Genomic DNA, 19,939 nt, shown 5'->3' with positions numbered 1-19,939 from the left:
CATCCGTCTTGACTTAGTGCCTCTTCTCCCGATGGATAAACGGGGCGCTAGGGCAAGTCGACACGACTACTACCTCACAAATCCACTAGAGAAGGCAGAAGCTGCATCACACTCATCACGAGGCTACAAACTGAACCAGATCGCATCTGTCTCCTTCATTCCATCCTCCTTCCTCATCAACGGTGCCCTAGTTCGTCCATCCTTGCTCTTCTGCCAGCTTTCGGGGATAATGAAGTGTCTGTAGAGCGTTTGGCTTTGTGGAAGGAACTAACCCTTTTTGAGTCGGTAAGTTCCGTAGGAGGGTGGAGATCTTCTCGCCCATGCTGGGTAAATGAAGTCCTCGTTTCCTGTTGCCCGCGTATGCACCGGTGATCTGAGAGTTCTGTGTCTCTGAAGCACTAGGTTTCTTGGATCATGGTGAGACGCTACGGATGGCAGCTTCCGGCTCACGCCTTTCAGGTACCTCGCTCATTGTCTGACGTGTTTCGACTTTGCTTTTTTGTGTTTCATCCAAGGTTTGGCTTCGAAAGGGTTGGAGTGTTTTCGAAGACCCTTTTTAGTGGATGAAAAATTCAGTTAGTCATTTTTGTACATTTTCTTTTGTCATCCTTGATCTTGATACGCTACATTCATACGCCCCAATATTCTTTTTTTTTTTGCTGTTCTAAGAAAATATGTTTTCTGTTCCTCTGATTATCTTAGCCTATTCGCATTTTACTTTATCCTAAGATCAAATTGGTAACGCATCGCTGAGATCACTAGAAATCTATTATTTGTGGTTACCCTGCTGAGTCCTTCTACAATAGAGATAGTTACTCCTAGTCTTGCTAGAATGTCTATCTAATTAAATGGATTTGAATTGGTATACCTCATTTTTGTGATTTGTGTTTTACTCATAGTAGTTTAGGCCGATGATAGATTTGACTGTTTCTGTTTGAGATGTTCAATATTTGATAATGATTTATAGTGATTTCATATTTTTTTGTATTGTTACCTTTGTACTTTTCTTTCTCAGATGATGGATTTTTCTCTTTGGCCCAATGTCTTTCATTCATTTCTCACCTGCATCTGCTACATTCTGTTCCTATTATATGCACTTTGTCATCTCAATGATAGCATAATAATGGGAAAGAATTGCACTGGTGGGTTTAATTAATCAATATTTGTGTTTGGTGCTACTTTTCGCAGGTAGGGCATGCTGGGTCTGTAGATGTTGCTAAAAGAATCTGGGGAGTGCTTGGCGGGAGAGGGGCTTTTCGGGCTGTTAGGGAGATGAACTACGGGAGCAGTTCGATTTCTTCAGGTTTGCTTCCCTGTGTTTCTTCCACTTTCGATCTCTTATTTTTGTAGGCATTGATTGATCTTATGATTTTGGATTGAAATCAAGCTACTAAGGCTTCTACCAGGGCATTTGATTTCGGAACGACCCATGTGGTTCGACCCCAAGGGAAGACATTTGGCCACTGTCGTGTGGCTTCATGGCCTAGGTGATAACGGAGCAAGGTACTTGACACTCCCTTTCTTTTCCTTTCTTTGGTGTGGGTTCTCTGTCTGTGTGATTACATATTCTGAATTATGGAGTTAGCAGATTTTTGGTGTTTGCGAATCTTACCCATGATTTTTAATGCTTGCTTCTTCGGTAAGTGAAGTCAAAACTAAATTCATATAATAATGAAAATTATGCAATGTTTTCTTTGATATAGTAAGCAATGCTATGTGAACTAGAATCTATGCATGCCCACCTGATGCTGATATGTTTTATCCTGCTTCTCAGGTTGTTAGTTGTCTACACCATCTATGTTTTAGGAAATCTTTGTTCATCGTAGGACGTTCTCTTTATTATGCTTGAGTTGACTACTAGCTGAGACATTGATTCAGTAAACATTGGGAAGTGGATATTTTTTCTTATGATGGTAATTCAAAAATTAGTTTGTATTTTTTGGCTTTAAATGAAGGAGATTTGCTCTTGTTCTTCCTGATCCTGCAATAGAATTCACATTTATAAATTAGTGAGAACTCAAAATGAGTAGGCCTTTTAGTGAGAACTCAAAATGATAAAATCATTAGATACTCAGGAGTACCTTTGTCATTTCATTTACTTAATGTTTCGACTTACATCAAAACAGAGTTCAAACACAAACACATTTTTATGATCCTATCTTGCTATTTAGCAACAGCTTGAAATTAGTAAACATGTACAAATGGATCTACGCATCAACATTTTGCTCTATATTTTATGAGACATTATGCTAATTATACATAATATTACTTATAGTTGACATTATGCTAATCAACATTTATTCTATATGTAAAGGGGCTTGATGAAAACGTCAAATACTGTGTTGAGATAAGTGAAAATGTTAAATATTATACTAATCCAAGGATTATGGCCTTGTAGTTTTCATATAGTTTTAGTAAATGTAGATTATGTTTAACATTTCTATTTTTATATTTTATTTGTTAACATTTTTCTCATAGGATGATGCTTCCGACAATCAAGTTGTGCAAGAAGAAGAAGTAGAAGAAGTAGTAGAAGAAGAAGAATGTGGCCATTCCTACTTGCTCCATGATGACTTTGGTCTTGTTTGCCGTATTTCTGGAGTAATACAGAAAAACATAGATACTATATTTGATTACTAATGGACAAAGGTACTAACATGCAGCTAAAACCTTTACAGTTATATCTTAGCTTAGTTTGTATTGATTTTTTTTTTTTTGTAATTTGGAAGACATGTATGCCAACAAAATTAGAGCTAATGCAATCTGAACTACGAACATATTAGAGCTTAGTTCTTATTTGTTTATGCTATTTTTAAAACATTCTTCTTCAATATTTTTGAAGCATGTTGTCCTGGTAGATGCTATTTCTAAAATATTCTTCTTCAGTATTTTAGAGCTAATACTTATATATTCCATATTTCAAATTGAAGGGACAATAGAGGATGTGATTACAACAACACTTGAGATGGGAAAAAGCCGAGCGTGTGAGGGGCATTGGATCAAGGTCATATCACTCCAACAATGTATTTCAAAGTTGGTAGAAGCATATTATGTAATTAAGTCTATATAAAGTCATTGGTAGGGGCATTGTAATTAAGTAGTTCGCATGTCAAACAATAGTTTTGTAATAAACAATGATTTTGTATATGGAAGCCATTTGGTAAATATAATTGACAATGATTTTGGTATATGGAAAATATAATGATTTTTATTTATTGTTAAAAATATTTATTTTATTTTGGAAGCCAAAAGACAACGCTATTAAACGTTGCAAAATCAAGCAGTTTGGAATTAAAATACAATGCTTTTTATTCGTTGTAGAAGTGTTGTGGATGTTAACAAAGTCAACGTTTATAAAATGTTATCTTTGAGAGGCCTTTTACAACAGTGAATTTTACAATGTTTTTTCAATCAGATAGACAACGTATTAAAAGCGTTGTCTATTTGCTTTTTTCTTGTAGTGTCTTGACCATCTTCGTATCCCCTAAACACTTCTTTTTCTTGTAAATTGCATCTAACTGTGATAACACCAACTTGTTCTTTTTAATTTCAATGGGATTTGCGATGCCCCCAAACATGATTGTCCAAGGAGGCTCTAGTGGATTACAAAGAAACTCCCTTATAATGATAACATTGGTGCTGTCATAAGAAAGGATCATTCTGGTGAAACTTCACATATGCTAAAATGACGTTCTTGTGAACTTAAATCTGTTGCAAGAGAAGCTCCAAATTTACTATGATAAAAAATGCTAAAAAAATCTATAAAATTTGTATTATTTTCTAGAGTTATGGGGATAGTTTCAACCCAATTACTATCCTGTAAAGATCTATGCTAAGATCCATATCTTGCAAATTATCAACAACGGACTCAACATCCTTTCCACTTTCAAGTTTGGATTCCTCATTTTCTACATGTGAAGCTTGTAGTTGTTCCTTATACTTTTTAAGTTGATGATTGAAGGTTTGCTTGATGATTGCTTGCTTCCTCAAGTCAGTATCTTTCTCGCCATGCTTCAAGATGTGATGCTCATCTTTCATCATTGCAATCTTCGCACGCTTTTCCTTTGCCTTATCCTTGTTCACTTTTAGCGCTAGTTCAATGCCTAGGCCATGTAGATTGGGATAGGGGTCAAAGACATTAAAGTCATCCCTCTCCGGAGATAACTTTTCGGGAGGGAGAGCCATAAGATTGAACTTGATTTTTTCATCGATATCTTCCATATCATATGCTCATCTATTCAGCATCTTCCGTTTATTTTGCTTCTTCCTCAATTTGAAGATCCACACCAACTTCATTGACAACTTCATCATCATCATAATCATCCTCATAAAGTACCTCGTCACATATTAGCTCGCCAATTGACTCAATCTCGTCTTTGTCATACTGAATAAATTGGGAAACCGAATCAATGCAAGGTGAGACGATGGAGACTGGGATTTCATAGATAGATAAACTACGCCGCTGATTGTCGTCGAACAAAGTGGGTTTCTGATCTTTGATCAACACTTCATTTAGGTTGATCTCCTCTTCGTTAACATCATCATAAGTTGGATCACCAAGTATTTTGATCTCACCTTCTATGTCTTCCTCAACCAATATATTGTTGCTCTGTGACCGGATAGAATACGAACCCCTGAGGGTGAGCTGACCAATAATTTTGTTCATCCCTAATCATTAGCTTTCGGTTCTGTGACTTTTTACCAACTACGACATGTTGGAAACTTACATCTTGCCTCAATGTATGAAGTCGCTGAGATAGAGCTTGAGTATATTCAAATGGAAGAAAGTAATCTTTCATCTTCTTCTTTATCTTCTTCCAATCTGTGATCTTAGTTTTACCTTATCTATCATGTGAGTGTTGTAATTGCTCCCACCATGTGAATGCTCGACCTCTGAGTTTGAAGACAACCAATTTCACTTTAAAACGATTGGATACTTCCTTATAATAAAAAATTCCTCTCCACTTCATTAAGCTAATCAATGAATTTCTTGATTTATGATGTACCAGAAAACTTGAAAAGATCAATTGAAAATCCGATATCTCCATACCGCTCCCTTTGACCATGGCTTTCGCGATTGTGATAGGAGTTTTAAAAAGTAAAAATAGAATTAGGATAAGGGAACTTACGATCTTTATGATCTTACACCGCTAGACGCTGGGATAACTTTGTGATTTATCTTTGTAGATCTTGAAGTATCTTGTCTCGAATGCTAAGATCATAGTGCGAGGCTTCCTCAGCGGGAACTTGCCTGTCATGACCACGACGACGATCTGTCGGATCTGAGAGCTTTGATACCAACTAACATAGGGTAGGATATCAATTATCCTGTGAGCAATATTGATTCCGTTGATCGACTACGAACATCGAAAATCAATCGTCTAAAACCTATTGATTCAAAAGAATACCAGGAGATATAGAAACAAATGACACTATCAAAAAATATTATTAAATCAAAAACTTTTTTCTAAATATTAACCAGGCAATGATTTATATTGACCCAAAACCCTAACTTATAAAAGAAAAAAAAAATCCTAATAGAATGAAAATTTTTTTAACGGACTCGAAATCCTAAAAATCCTAAACGGACTTAAAATCTTTAAATAGAAAAAATAAAAATTTTTAAAACTACTCTAAATATCAAAATCTTTACAAATTATTAAAAATAAAAATTAACAAAAATAGTAATAAAATCTTCAAATCCTCCTGAATCACTCCCCCCTTCTAACCTCTCTTCTTGAGCCATCACCAATAGCCAACCCGATAGGAGCTGACCCAACAAAAATTGACTTGTGGGTACCTTCTGTCCTTTGACTCTATATACCTTTGTGCATGAATAAATAGAATAAAATGGATTATGCATAACTGTACACCTATTTTCAAAAAGGGAATTAAAGTGATAATTAAAATACTGAAACAGGGTTAAATAAATTAAATCATAAAAGGGTAAAAATAATGGATTTACTTCCTGTTCACACATGGGTTTCATCTGGGGGGTAATTAAAATGGGAAAGGGTGTTTTCAAATTTTAATAGATACTCTGACCTGCTCTGTCTGTTGATAACTATCTTTACATTGCTTGCTCTATTTTAGTTCTTGCTGTTCATACCTTAGTCTATTGATACTTAGCTTTTATCTGTTGATACTCACCTTTATTTGTAAACATGATTGTGATACCTACATGAGTAAAGAAGAGATAATTTAATTTGAGTGGTCGTTTAGACCAAATGCTGAATACACCTACTGAGAATATAATACTGATAATAATCGATGAAAAAGAGATATAACAAGAAATGAGATAAGAGAAAATAATAAAGATTAAGAGGTGTTAATTAAGAGCCTAGCTTTATACCAGAGTTTTACCAGAGTACTGGACCGTACACCTGAGGAGTGGTGGCGTGATGTAGCCCTCGGTCCAGAGCACTGACCGATCACATATTATTGTGGTAGAGCAGAGGCCACGGTCAGTGTTTACTTTGTCTTCCACCGGTGAGGGCTAGAGAGAAAGCCCGTACGTTTGATAACGTATGCGACAGTATATTCTGAGGAGGCTATTAGCCTACACATATTTGAGTTACTGCTATACTCTGATGTTATCGGCTCGTGCTATGCACTTTTAATTAAATATAACTGTTTATACTGTCCATGATAATTGAGCATATTGATATTAATGGTGATGATAAATAATAATAATATTACCTGACTTTTATATGATAATAAATGAAGAGAATGATGAATAGAGGTATATATAGATATATATATGTATACAGATATTATATTATGTACCAATGGAGAAATGTACAAGAACTGAATGTGACAAAATGAATTCATGATCCACTCTAATTCCTTTGCTTCTTAATTAAGATTATATTCATGCACATCTATTCTAATTACCCACTTAGCCTTTGGCTAACTTCTACATTATTTGGCTTCCAGATTTGCAGGCACAGATTTAATACTACCCTGGTCCAGTTTGTGTTAGAGTTGCTCAGAGACTTTGACGTACTACGTTTTGGTTTGTTTTACTTCAGTTGGTGGTTTATGTCAGTTTCCTTCATTTATGAGTACAGATAGTTGTCCCTAGTTTTAAATAAATGGTTGTATGAACTCGGTCTCATTTCAGTTTATCTAATAACATTATGGATGGTTCTTTCTTTCTATTATATATCTTGGTTATGGTAATGGTTCCTTTATTATCTCGTCACCGAGTGAGGTACCTCCCGAAGGCGGGAACGACACCTCCGGGTCGTGACAATTTAAATGGTATCAGAGCAGTTAGATCTTTCGGGATTAGTCTTTGCATTCTTAGTCTATCTGATACCAATTGTATTGGTATCAGAGCTAAGTTCGCAAATTTCTGTCCGTGGGTTCCAAGGATATGCCTGGGATTTTATTTTCTGATTGAGTCAAGTTGTGTCTCTGAGCTATAGGATTAGAGGTCTTGTATTTACTTAAATACTTTGATTACCGTTGATTACTAATAATATTCTATTTGCTTTTATAGGCAATGCCTCGAGCCAGACTTAACCGTGATCGACGTTGGGGCAGTAGTCGTGCTCGTAGCGGCACCCGCAGTTCGGATGATGGTAGTAGTCGAGGTCGAGGTCGTGGTGGTACACGTCGACGTGCCTCTACTACTCAGAGGGTCGATCATGGTTTGCACGAAGCATCACCCTCCCCACCGGAGATAATACCAGAGACTCAGGTTGATCCCACTGTTGGAGTTGGGGGCCCTTCTGAGAGACAACCAAACCCTGTGGAAACTCATCCGGCCAACCTAGGCATCCCTCCACCAGCTATTATCATGGAGAAGGCTCGCATCCCTTTGCTTGCGAGTGCCGCAAGAGATCGTTTTACCCTATTTCATGGAGCCACCGACCCTTGGGTGGCGCGTACATGGTTAAGGGATACTGAGCGTACATTCGGGTACCTGTCATGTTCCGACTCAGAAAAGGTAGAGTTAGCTGCATACCATTTTAGAGGACAGGCAGCCACATGGTGGGAGACGCAGCAGACTATTTTCGGGGATCGGGTTATCTCTTGGCAGTTATTCAAGGAGGCGTTCGAGAGACAATATTTTCCGGCAGCATTTTGTATTGCTCGACGTCAGGAGTTCATAAATCTCAAGCAGGGTAATCGAAGCGTTATGGACTACAATGCGGAGTTTAATCGACTTGCGGAATTTTGCCCATACCTGGTAGCTCAAGACGATCAGCGTATGCTGCACTTTATACAGGGACTTGCAGCATATATTCGGGCCAAGATGGCTGGATTTTTGGTTACTACTTATCAAGAGGCACTGGACCGAGCTATTATGATTGAGGTAACTCAGCAACAAATTTCTCAAGAAAGGGAAGCTAGTCGGCAGACCTCGCAGACATCACAGGCTAGACAGCAGAGTCGTCGTCGATTTCGTGACCAGGATGCAACTAAAGAGGATGCAACTAAAGAGTCTTCACAGCCACAGAAGGTGGCCAAGGTAGCACAGGGATCTAGTCGGTCACGCCCATCTCAGCACGGCCAAACCCCCACAAAATGTTTTCAATGTGGTGCATTCAATCATACGGCAGCAGAATGTTCACTGGATCGCAGCATATGCTTCTATTGTAAATTACCAGGGCATCAGCAAAAAGATTGTACTTTGAGGGCACAACATCGAGCTGGAGGATCACAGTCTCAGCGGACTCAGCCTGCACCACGACCTCCACAAGCTCGGCAGCAGAAAGGACCGCAGAGATTTCCACAGCACCAGCCACAAAATCCCCCACCTACCCAGGTTGCTCCACAGCCACAACTTTTCCAGTTACAGTCCCAAGTGAGGAGCGAGTACCAGACTATACCTCCATTCCAGCAGAACTTGTCAGCTTTGCCTCAGCCGTACTGGTTAGCTCCGCCACAGCAGTACCTGCCTCCTCCACCTCAGCAGTATTTACTACCTTCACCCCAGCAGTATCCATTGATGCCTTATCAGCCCTCGACCCAGACGTACCAGCTTTCACAAGATCAGGGTCAACCTTCTTCTTCTGTCCAGAGGGGTCAGCAGTCGAGTTCGGAGGCAGGACGAGTATATGCCTTGACGCGTGAGGAGGCACAGCGAGCTGGAGGATCGGTTATCCGAGGTATCATTTCTGTTTATAATTTTCCTGCAACTATATTGATAGATACTGGTAGCTCGCACTCTTTTATTTCCCCGGAATTCGTATGCAAAATAGGGAGGGTTCCAACCCTTCGATCATATGGTTTATCAGTGTTGACACCATCTGGTGGGGTATTAATGTCAAATGAGGAGGTCAAGAGTTGTCCTTTGAATTTCGATGGTCGGATACTCATAGTAGATCTACAAGTATTGGAGATGACTGAATTTGACATCATTTTGGGTATGGATTGGCTATCAGAATACCACGCCACGGTTGATTGTCGAGGTAAAGTGGTGACCTTCCGGTCCTTAGATCAGCCATCATGGGAATTTACAGGGATTAACGATCGTGGGGTATCTATCATCTCAGCTCTCCAGGCTCAGCAGTTGTTGGCTCGGGGATGCGAGGGATACCTTTTATCTTTAATAAGTGCCGATACGGATAATTCTATACAACTTTCTGATGTTCCTATCGTTTGTGAATATCCGGATGTATTTCCAGAAGACCTTCCGGGTGTGCCACCTCCACGACAAGTAGAGTTTGTTATTGAGTTGCTACCTGGTACAGCTCCAATATCGAAAGCTCCATATCGGATGGCACCAAAAGAACTAGAGGAACTCAAGGTCCAGCTTCAAGAGTTACTCGACAAGGGTTTCATTCGCCCTAGTGTTTCTCCTTGGGGAGCTCCGGTTCTGTTTGTTAAGAAAAAGGATGGTTCCTTGCGGCTCTGCATTGATTATAGGCAATTAAATTCGGTAACTATCAAGAACAAGTATCCTCTACCCAGAATTGATGATTTGTTTGATCAGCTTAAGGGTACTTGTGTCTACTCGAAGATTGATCTGAGATCAGGCTATCACCAGCTACGAGTTCGAGATACCGATATTCAGAAGACTGCCTTCCGTACCCGGTACGGACATTATGAGTTTTTGGTAATGCCATTTGGGCTTACCAATGCTCCTGCAGCATTTATGGATTTAATGAACCGGGTATTTCTGGAATATCTAGATCGTTTTGTGATTGTCTTCATAGATGATATCTTGATATATTCTCGGTCAGAGGAAGAACATGAACAACACCTCAGAATGGTTTTAGAAGTACTACGGAAAGAGCGCCTATATGCAAAGTTCAGTAAATGCGCTTTCTGGCTTTCTTCTGTGGGATTTCTTGGGCATGTAATTTCTAGCAAAGGGATTTCGGTAGACCCCCAGAAGATTGAAGCGGTGGTCAAATGGGAAGCACCAAAGACAGTGCAGGAGATTCGCAGCTTCCTTGGATTAGCTGGGTATTATCGGAGGTTCGTGGAAGGGTTTTCTAGTATTGCCGCGCCTATGACTCGGTTGACTAAAAAGGGAGTCAAATTTACTTGGTCAGACGCTTGTGAAGCAAGCTTTCAAGAGCTCAAGCAGAGATTGGTGAGTGCTCCAGTTCTAGTTGTTCCTTCCGGAGAGGATGGATTTATTTTGTATACGGATGCCTCGATTCAAGGATTGGGTGCAGTTTTAATGCAACATGGTCGAGTGGTGGCTTATGCTTCCCGGCAACTGAAAGACCATGAGAAGAATTACCCGGTACACGATTTAGAGCTGGCGGCTATCATCTTCGCACTTAAGATTTGGAGGCATTATCTCTACGGTATTACCTTCGAGATATTCACAGATCACAAGAGCTTAAAGTATTTGTTTACGCAGAAAGAGTTAAACCTTAGACAAAGAAGGTGGATGGAGTTTCTGAAAGACTATGACTGCACTATTAACTACCATCCTGGAAAAGCTAATGTAGTAGCAGATGCATTGAGCAGAAAGTCCAGAGGGGTATTGGCATGCCACAGAGTTGCAGTGACTGAGATAGTCAAACAATTTTCGGAGTTAGATTTGAATGAGGAAGGACCAACACAACGTGGTATATTGGTCTCCTTGATCGCACAATCTCCATTAGTGGAGCGGATCAAAGAAAGTCAAACCTTAAAAACAAAGGAAGTAGGGGCTCCCGTGTTTCAATCAAGAGGACCAGACACCAGGCAGGAAGTCCTAGTAGGTCGGGTAGACCGAGGGGCATGAAGTCCTGGTTGGGTAGGAAGTCTTAGTAGGTCGGGTAGACCGAGGGGCAGGAAGTCCTAGTAGGTCGGATAGACCGAGGGGCATGAAGTCCTGGTTGCGGCTAGGCGGAAGTCTTAGTAGGTCAGGTAGACCGAGGGGCATGAAGTCCTGGTTGCGGCTGGGCAGGAAGTCCTGGTTGCGGCTGGGCAGGAAGTCCTAGTAGGTCAGGGTGGACCGAGGGCAAAAAGTCTTGGTGGGTTGAAGATTCAAACATCAAACGGAGGCTTTCCGTTTGAGGGGGGGGTCTGTGGTCCTTTGTTTGAGGGGGGGAATTGTTGGGTTGCAAAGGTGCAAACATAGTCCCACATCTAAAACACATGGGAAAGATCATGAGTTTAAAAGGATGAAAAGTATCTCCATTGGTATGAGGCCTTTTGGGGAGAGCCCAAGAACAAAACCATGAGGGCTTAGGCCCAAAGTGGACAATATCATGCTATTGTGGAGATACAGACATCCTTGGGGACCCTACAGATGCAAGCCTTCAAACGTCTTCCACAAGCCTCGTGTTCTTCATTGCACTAGCTTGAGACATTTCCCTCGACTTCATCGTGCTAAGATATCCTTGCTAAGAGGCCGTGCCTCCGGGACTTCATCCTTGCCAAGAGGCCGCGCCTCCGGGACTTCATCAATTGTCAAGAGGCCGCACCTCTGGGACTTTATCCTTGCCAAGAGGCCGCGCCTCCGGAACTTCACCTTTGCCAAGACTCTATTCCTGGACTTTCCTGTGAACTCAAGTCACACATGTTAGATAACACCACATTGCCAAACTTAACTGATTTAGCCAAACATTGAAATTCAATCACTTGGGGCACGATTGCACCAACAAGATGTAAATCGGGATTCTGAAAAATTCGTTCATATACCCAATGATGTTTAATGGCGATGCAATGATGCACTAATCTGTTTGGTTGCTAATCAGTTTTAATAAAGAATTTGTTGTTCTTTTTATTTACTTGCTTATTTTTATGGTTGTAAAAATCAAATCAGACAAAAAAAAAAACATCAGAATCCTTTTTTATTGCATTCATATTTTTCTTCAAGTATATCTTTGGTTGTAGACATTGGGATAAATATCACATCGGGGCATATACAAAAATGACGTTTCAATGAATAGTAATCATAACTAGTTACCTGTAAAATTTTATTGGTTAGCCTATCTAACAGTATGCCCTGGGCGTGAAACCAACGGGAGGTGGAAGAAGAGGTTGGGACGGAGTCAGGTGGAGGAGATACGCTTGTGCATGCCTTGAAGAATAGGAGAGAAAGTTGGGGGAGAAGGGAAAACTTACTAGTAGTAGGGAAAGGTAGTTGTCGGAGGGAGAGCGAGAGTCGTTGGGTAGTTGAGGAGTCGCAGATAAGGAGAAATTAAGAGGGCGTTTAGTTTGAATTTTTTTCTTTCTATTTTTTATTTTTTCTTTCTGTTTTTTATCTAGTTTTAAAAAAATAGAAAATATGTTATATTATTTTTTATTTTCTAAAAAAAATTAAAAAATATGTTTGATTTATTAATATGAAAAATTATAAATAAAATATTTTTTTTAAATAAAAAGATCATCTTATTCATAGAAAAGAAAAAATCATACAAGAAAGGGGCCAAATCTAATCTGACCGTGTGGGACCGTGTGAGACCGTGAGGTAGAAAATAAATTAAAATTAATTGATTCAAAGAATTGGATATCTAAATTATAAAAATATAAAAATAAAATTTATCAAATAAATAATTATAGTATAATCAAAAAAATCAAAAAAGGATCAGAATAATTTGATGAAAAATTAAAAAGGAAACAAAAACATTCAAGGGATAAAATACCAAACAAATCGGATCAAACAATTTGTTTTTGAGACGCGACCATGAAGACTTCTATCTCACCAATATATTGCTTGTGTCGATGGATCAATTCCTGCATTTCAATCCTCTTCTGTGGATGCTTCCTTCCCTGTTCCTGCCCTTTCAGGAGCATGACTAGTAAAAAAGGATTTGTTACTGCCTCGTAACGATTCTGAAGTTGGGTTCTAGTTATTGAATTCCCAAATCTATTCAAGCTTCTCTCTACTACTTGGATATCCCTCAATGATGACCGCTTGGAATCATGGAGAGGGTTATCTCAGCGCGGGGCCTCCTTTAGCTGCCTCCCACACTGTAAACTCGCACCTTCCGCCAACCCCTCCGCCGCCGACTCCCCTTCGCCGCCACCTGTTTCGCCTCCGGGACTTCATCTTTTGCCAAGAGGTCGTGCCTCCGGGACTTCATCCTTTGCCAAGTTTCCTAACCTGGACTTTCCTGTGGACTCAAACCACACAAGTTAGATCACCAACATTGCCTAACTTAAACTTATTTTAGCCAAACATTAAAATCCAAATCACTTGGGGCAAGATTGCACCAACAAATTCTTGGCTTTAATTCGGAGGAGAAAACTTCATCGCTTTCGAGGCTGAGAGTTGCCGTCGATCGCCAAAGGCCGCTCCTTTCTTCTTCGCTTAATGGGAAACAGAAGAAAGGTCTGATTTTTAGTGTTGGCGCCACAGTTCCCACCGGAGGCGCCCGAGGTAGAGATGCCTAAGTTGTTAGGAGTCGCAACCTTTAAGTTAGGGAGAAAAGGAGTTGTGCGATGAAGTTGCAACGTCAAGGAGAAATTTAGAGGCGTGCAGCATTACTGTAGTCGCGTTTTCACATTTTCTATTTCTCAGTCGTAATTTTCATTCTCTATAGGAAATGATATTTTATCATTTTTTATTTTCTTAGAAAATGGCTTCTCATGTTCCAAAGAATGAGATTCGAAAATGCAAAGCAAACAGTAATTTTTAAAAAAATAAAAAAATTAAAAAAAAGACCAAACCAAATGCTTCCTAAGATTTTTGATATTTGAAGATGGAAATGATATAAATTCCTAGAGACGCATAAATGTCTTATCGAGGGAATTTAATATCGAGAAGATGAGGGGATTGAAGGATGGAGTATCATAACAGCTAAGTGTGAGTAATGAGGTAAATAGGTAGCAGAAGTAAGTAAAAGAGATCTAATTTTTAATGAACTGTATAACATCAAGATGCAGGAAGGAGAATTCGCAAGCTAACTTCATGCCCGCATTCAAGACCTCCTCAATGGCCTCTACGCAATTGGACAACCAATCAAAAATCGGGGCATGATAAGGTACACACTGAAAGCGTTTCTAAGAAATATTTTGTGGGCATCGATGGTCGATATTTACAAGGTCTCTTAAAACCTTTCAAAAATTAAATTAGATTAGTTTTTTACTGAATTTGAATTAGACGAACAGACTAATGCTATACTGGTCAAGGAAGGTATTATCTTAATTGCATATTAACTCAAGAAGAAAGAGCCAAAGTCCAAATCTCGAGTGGAACTTGAATCTAAAGATGAATCGGATTCAGAAGACAACAAAGAACTCAACACTGAATTAGTCAATTTAGTTTGAAAACTGTTCAAAAGAAAGAAAGGATCACAAAGCACAAGATCAAGAAAATAACCCAAATAATAAACAAGCCACCTGGATCAAACCAAAATAAAATGAAGACTGAACTAACGAAGAAGGACAAGAACCAACGAAGAATGAAAGCACTAAAAGCCACATGGAACGAGTCATCTTCAGAATATTCCGATGCAAAAGACAAGCCCAAACGAACTTTCTAGTACTACTGACTCAAGATCAAGTGGTCGAAACTGAGTTTGAGCTTGTGTTTGAATCTGAATTCGAACGTATCCGTTTCAAATGATTCCAATAATGAGGTAGACTCCCCCCTAGTTAATAAGTTATACTCATTAATCTATGATTTGACTCGTGAGCTAGCCAACTCAAATGTTCAGGTCGAGTCTCTCCAAAAGGAGATCAAAATCTTTAAGGAAACGACTGACTTGAGGATTTCAACTAAGCAAGTACAAATTAGAACTTCAACCCAAGCTCAACAACTTGAAGAAAATTTCAACAAAACCTTTAAGGAAAAGACTGACTTGAGAATTTCAACCAAGCAAGTTCAAATTAGAACTTCAACCCAAGCTCAACAGCTTGAAGAAAATTCCAATTTGAATACTCAAGTTGAAAACTTTAATGGATCATTGGAACGATTCACTCATGTTCTAAATACCTCAATATAATATTTGAAACTCAAAGGGTCATATATAATCAATCTGTACTCGGATAAAAGGCTAAAACATGATTCAAATCATATTTATCGTGGGTGAATTGAACCAGTAGACAACGAATCCAAGCATGGATTCCAAAGTCGAGCTTGACTAATCAAGTCGAACTAAATCAAAATTGAATCTCCAATGATTAGATTCACTATCTGACCATATCTTATAAAGGTCATAATCTAGGAAGAGCCAATAGAAAAATCATCATAACTAGATAAATTAATTTTTTTATTTTCTGAGACTGAACCTAGACTAGATAAGAATAAAGGCTTGACTGACAATTGCCCAACCTAGTACAAGGGTGGGATGAAATGATAATATATTAAGGAAACTTAGTCTAAGTAATCAAATGGGGTAAGGAGTATCTTACTTAATCAGCATAACTAAATGAAATTAATAGGAGTTTTCTCGTCAAACTCTAGACTAGTTAAATCAAAATATTTCATTAGATTAATTAAGTATATAATGTAACGAATTAATTTTGCCTTAAAAAATGATCGTTGCTCTAATATCTAAGGTCTTTAAACCTCGCTAAGGCCTGGAAACTAAAACCTAAAGTATACACTTAATTGATTAATGATTAAACTTGAATATGAATCAAGGTCAATCAAGTCTTGAATTCAAAATTAAATTAATCAAGAATAAACTTGAATAACCATCTCACACAACCTATAAAAATAACTGATCGAAAATCTAAAAATGGATGAGATAGATTTAATGCATAATTTAAAATTTATTAATTTAATTCACTAAAATTTAAATCTACTAAAAATTCATAATTTAAGTAAACTAATTAATTCAATTAAAAAAAAGTTAAATAATTAAAGCTTAATCAAATAACGTAAAAATCTTAAATAAGTTTAACTTAAACTTTAATAAATTTAAATAAATCTAACTCGATTTTAATGAAAAAATAAAATTAACAAACTCATCCAAAATAAACCTTCATTAAAATCTTAAACTTAATCATTAAATTAATTTGAATTGAATAACTTAACCAAATCTAATTGAATTTTCTGAACTTAACGAAATCGAACAAGTAGGTAGACTAGAGTTGATTTTTAAAATAATCCTACTAAACTAGTAATTTTTATTTTTCAAAAATTTATATTTTTTAAACCTATTTATTAAAAATTGATTTTTTAAAACTTATATTTTTCAAACCTATTCTTTAAAAGTTATGTCTTTTAAACCAAGTTTTCAAGGTTTTTATTTTTTTAATCTATTTTTCAAAATATATTTTTTTAAAACTCTTAATAACAATTTAGGTTTTTAAAAATTAATTGAAATATGAACTTAGCCTATGTCTTCTAGTAGAAAACATGATCCAACACATTTAGGCAATCAATATCTCACAAATACCTTACAATTAACTAGCTTGTGTACTGAATCACTTAGGATGGTATGCGATGCTTAAGGTCAAATCTGAATTTCAGATGCTTATATCAACACATTACCATAAATCTGGACTAAAAATACAAATAAATATAAATCAAGTTAAGTATTCTTTCATAATAATTAACTAGCTAAAAATATACACTTAACTTGACTAACTTAATAAAAATTACTATCTTCTAATAGTCAGCTAATAACATAAGTTAAACATGTTGATAAAGACAATTTCATAGATGTTGTATTTTTAAATATTTTATTTTATAAATTTAATCATCATGCTTGGACTCTAGGCTCTATAAATTTATTTGCTGTCAATACAATTAATTATGAATAGTATTGTTGTTTACATAATTTTGTCTCATTATTGCAAGTGTTACATCTTAAAAAAAGATTCAAACCTTCATGTAAAAATTTTAATTGTTTTAAAACCATAAATTTATTTTTTCAAAACTTTCTCCCTAACACTTTCAAAACCTTATTAATTTTTGATTATATCCAAAGGAAAAGTAACTTCAAAGTCAAGATAGTATTTTAAAGATAAGTGATTTTCAAAAAATATTAAGATAAGTGTTTTTCAAAACAGTAGTATAAGTTTTTAAAAGTAAGTGTTTTCAAAGTACCATTTATCTAAAGTAGTTTTAAAATGTTTTCCAAAGTATAAAACTTTCTTAAACTAAAACTATTTTTTTTTAACGGAGTGATTTTTAAAACTTAAAGTATGTGATTTTTAGGAGGAGAGATTGAATTAAGGAAGAGTTTTTTTGTATTTAACTTTTGAAAAGTTTTGAAAATAATAATCTTTCAAATAATTTGATACTTAACTTTGAACAAGATTATCATAATCAAAAATGGGAAGATTATTAGTGAAGGAAGCACTAGATAATCGAACCTGTGTTTTGATAATAATAAAGGGTTCAAGTTAAGATTATGTTGTATACTGATAAGCAAATCTAAGTATGTGAGTAGCACAGGAAAGTCCTAATTAAAGGCTAGATAAGACAAGCCCTAATTGAAGGCTAGACAAAAAGTCCTGGTCAGTAGGACTGGGCAAGAAAATCTTGACAGATTGAGGACACCATGTGGAAAATCTAGGCGGGTCAATGGACTGAACGTCTAGCAGGTCGATGGGTCAGCGAGGACCGAACATCAAAAGAAAATCCTGGAAGTCAAAAGATCGGATGCAGATCATGAAGTCCAAATAGGTCTGGAGGACTAAATGTTTAGCAAAAGGTAAACTCTTCTGAGAAGAATAGGTGAGAACGCATTCCCTTGAAGGGAACAGTAGATGTCGGTCTGATCTAGAATTTCATTAGAACCCCAAAATCAAGATCAGATAATTGTAAAACTGTCTAAACTTAAATCCTGCATTATACTTGTATTATTCTAACTCTATGATGCAGGAAAATGAGTTTAAAGGAAATCCAGAAAATTGGATTCTTAACGGCCCTATTGGATTCGAACGCCTAGATAGTTCTGGCGCCCCTATCAGATCTAGGCATCCGAATAAGATTTCTTCGGGCCAACGAGGCGGATGAGGTGACAAGTTCCAATTGGCCGAGACACCTCAGCTTTCAAGTGCCTGTAAGGAATCTAGACATTTGAAGAAGGATAAGATGCAATGGAGCCAAGTCTGATCTCACAATTGCCATATCAACATTTTAGGCTCCCAAAGCGATTATAACAGATCAGATAGCCTACGGTGGGGGCGCCCCGAAAGGGTATCCAAGCACTCGAATTGCTCCATAAAAACACCTACAAACAGAGCATTCAAAACATCATTCAAGATAATTCTGAAATCGCTGTTCAAGTGCTCCATGCTTTCGAAATGCTACTGCAACGCCAAGACGCTACACCGACACCATACTCAAGCCTCCAATCATTATCAGTAATTAGTAGCATAATTTTACTTGTCTTTGTGCATATATATTTTAGGAACAATAAATGTGTTACCGTTCCTCATTTTGTAAAAAATGACACACTTTCTCGTTGTGTGAAAGAGTCCTTTAATGAATTGTCCATCGAAAACAGTCAAGGACTGTGCGTCTTAGAATAACAGCCAGAGGCTTTGAACGAAATAAAAAAGAAACATGTTATTTGATTTGTGCTCTAGTTTTCTATTTTCCGCTGCGTACTCAAAATAAATTTTCAAAAATAAATGAAAAAGTGAAGTACGCTATTCACACCCCCTCCTCCCCTAATGCTCTAAATGATCCTATACAATGAATTGCTATTGTTCAGAATCCAACAACGTCCTTTAAGTCATCAGCTACACCAGTTTCAGATTCATGTAATAAGTTCTCCTTCCTCTACTCAACAGGATGCTAACCCTTTTGTTAGAATGTTCTTGGTCTATTCCCACTTACACAATATTTTCTTTAGAATATAATCCATGTAAACCCTTTTAACCCATACCAACTTGCTGATTTCCACTACAGTTTCAGATCACAAAGTCTAACCTCTTCGGCAGCTTCCTGAAAAATTAGATTCTGTGATCCCCTTTTCCGTTCTACTCTCAACAACATCAATCAGCAAGGGAAAGGATTGAATTCAATAGCTCAGTTTTATCTTGATACACATTCTTTGTGTGTCACTGCCCTTTTGCTTCAGAATTCTAGTAATGCAACCATCATCACTTAAGAAATCTCTAATAAGGAATCGATCCCTACAATTTGTGAATTCATATCTCACGTTCCGTAATCAGGCCAAAGAAATCCAATACTGAAACTGCAATCTAATAGCTTCGTTGTTTTCAGTTTTCTTTTTTTTTTCTTTGAAAGGTTCTTGATCCATGCCTAGTTCATTTACAATTCTTTCCCCTTCTGAATGGATTGAAGATCACAATCCAACTGTTTAGATCTCAAAGAACTTTTGTATTTTAAGAATTCAGCCACCTATTTCAGAATTCCAAAAGTGAGCTAGGTTCTGAAAGCTGTGATTTTACACTCATGGTTTCAGAATTATAATTTAAGGGTAACTTCAGCTCAACTCGTAAAGAATTCAATTTGGAAGAAAGTATCATTTGACACTGAATTAACAGCCGTTCTAATTCAAAGTGCTGATGGTTATACACAACATTAAGAGTTGGCACAAAAAGTAAGTTCTGTTGGTACAATTCTCTCTTTACTTTCTTTTTTTTTTTTCTTAACTGATCGAGA

The 19,939-nt window shown here is 37.3% G+C and overlaps 1 protein-coding gene across 1 annotated transcript; it reads left to right on the top strand.

The window, feature by feature from the left end:
* The first annotated feature begins 7,423 nt into the window (after positions 1-7,423).
* LOC141823843 (uncharacterized) lies at positions 7,424-12,486 on the top strand. Its single transcript, XM_074711059.1, has 2 exons — positions 7,424-11,039; positions 12,401-12,486. Exons 1-2 carry the CDS (start codon positions 7,508-7,510, stop codon positions 12,484-12,486), a joined length of 3,618 nt encoding a protein of 1,205 aa, XP_074567160.1. The 5' UTR covers positions 7,424-7,507.
* The last annotated feature ends 7,453 nt before the right edge of the window (positions 12,487-19,939 follow it).

This window comes from Curcuma longa, chromosome 3 (assembly GCF_044706935.1).
Source record: "Curcuma longa cultivar G26 ecotype Majalengka, Jawa Barat chromosome 3, ITB_CL_G26_1.1, whole genome shotgun sequence".
In the NCBI taxonomy this organism is placed as follows: Eukaryota; Viridiplantae; Streptophyta; class Magnoliopsida; order Zingiberales; family Zingiberaceae; genus Curcuma; species Curcuma longa.
Note: the sequence above shows the minus strand (reverse complement) of the source record. Positions and strands in the feature narration are given on the sequence as shown.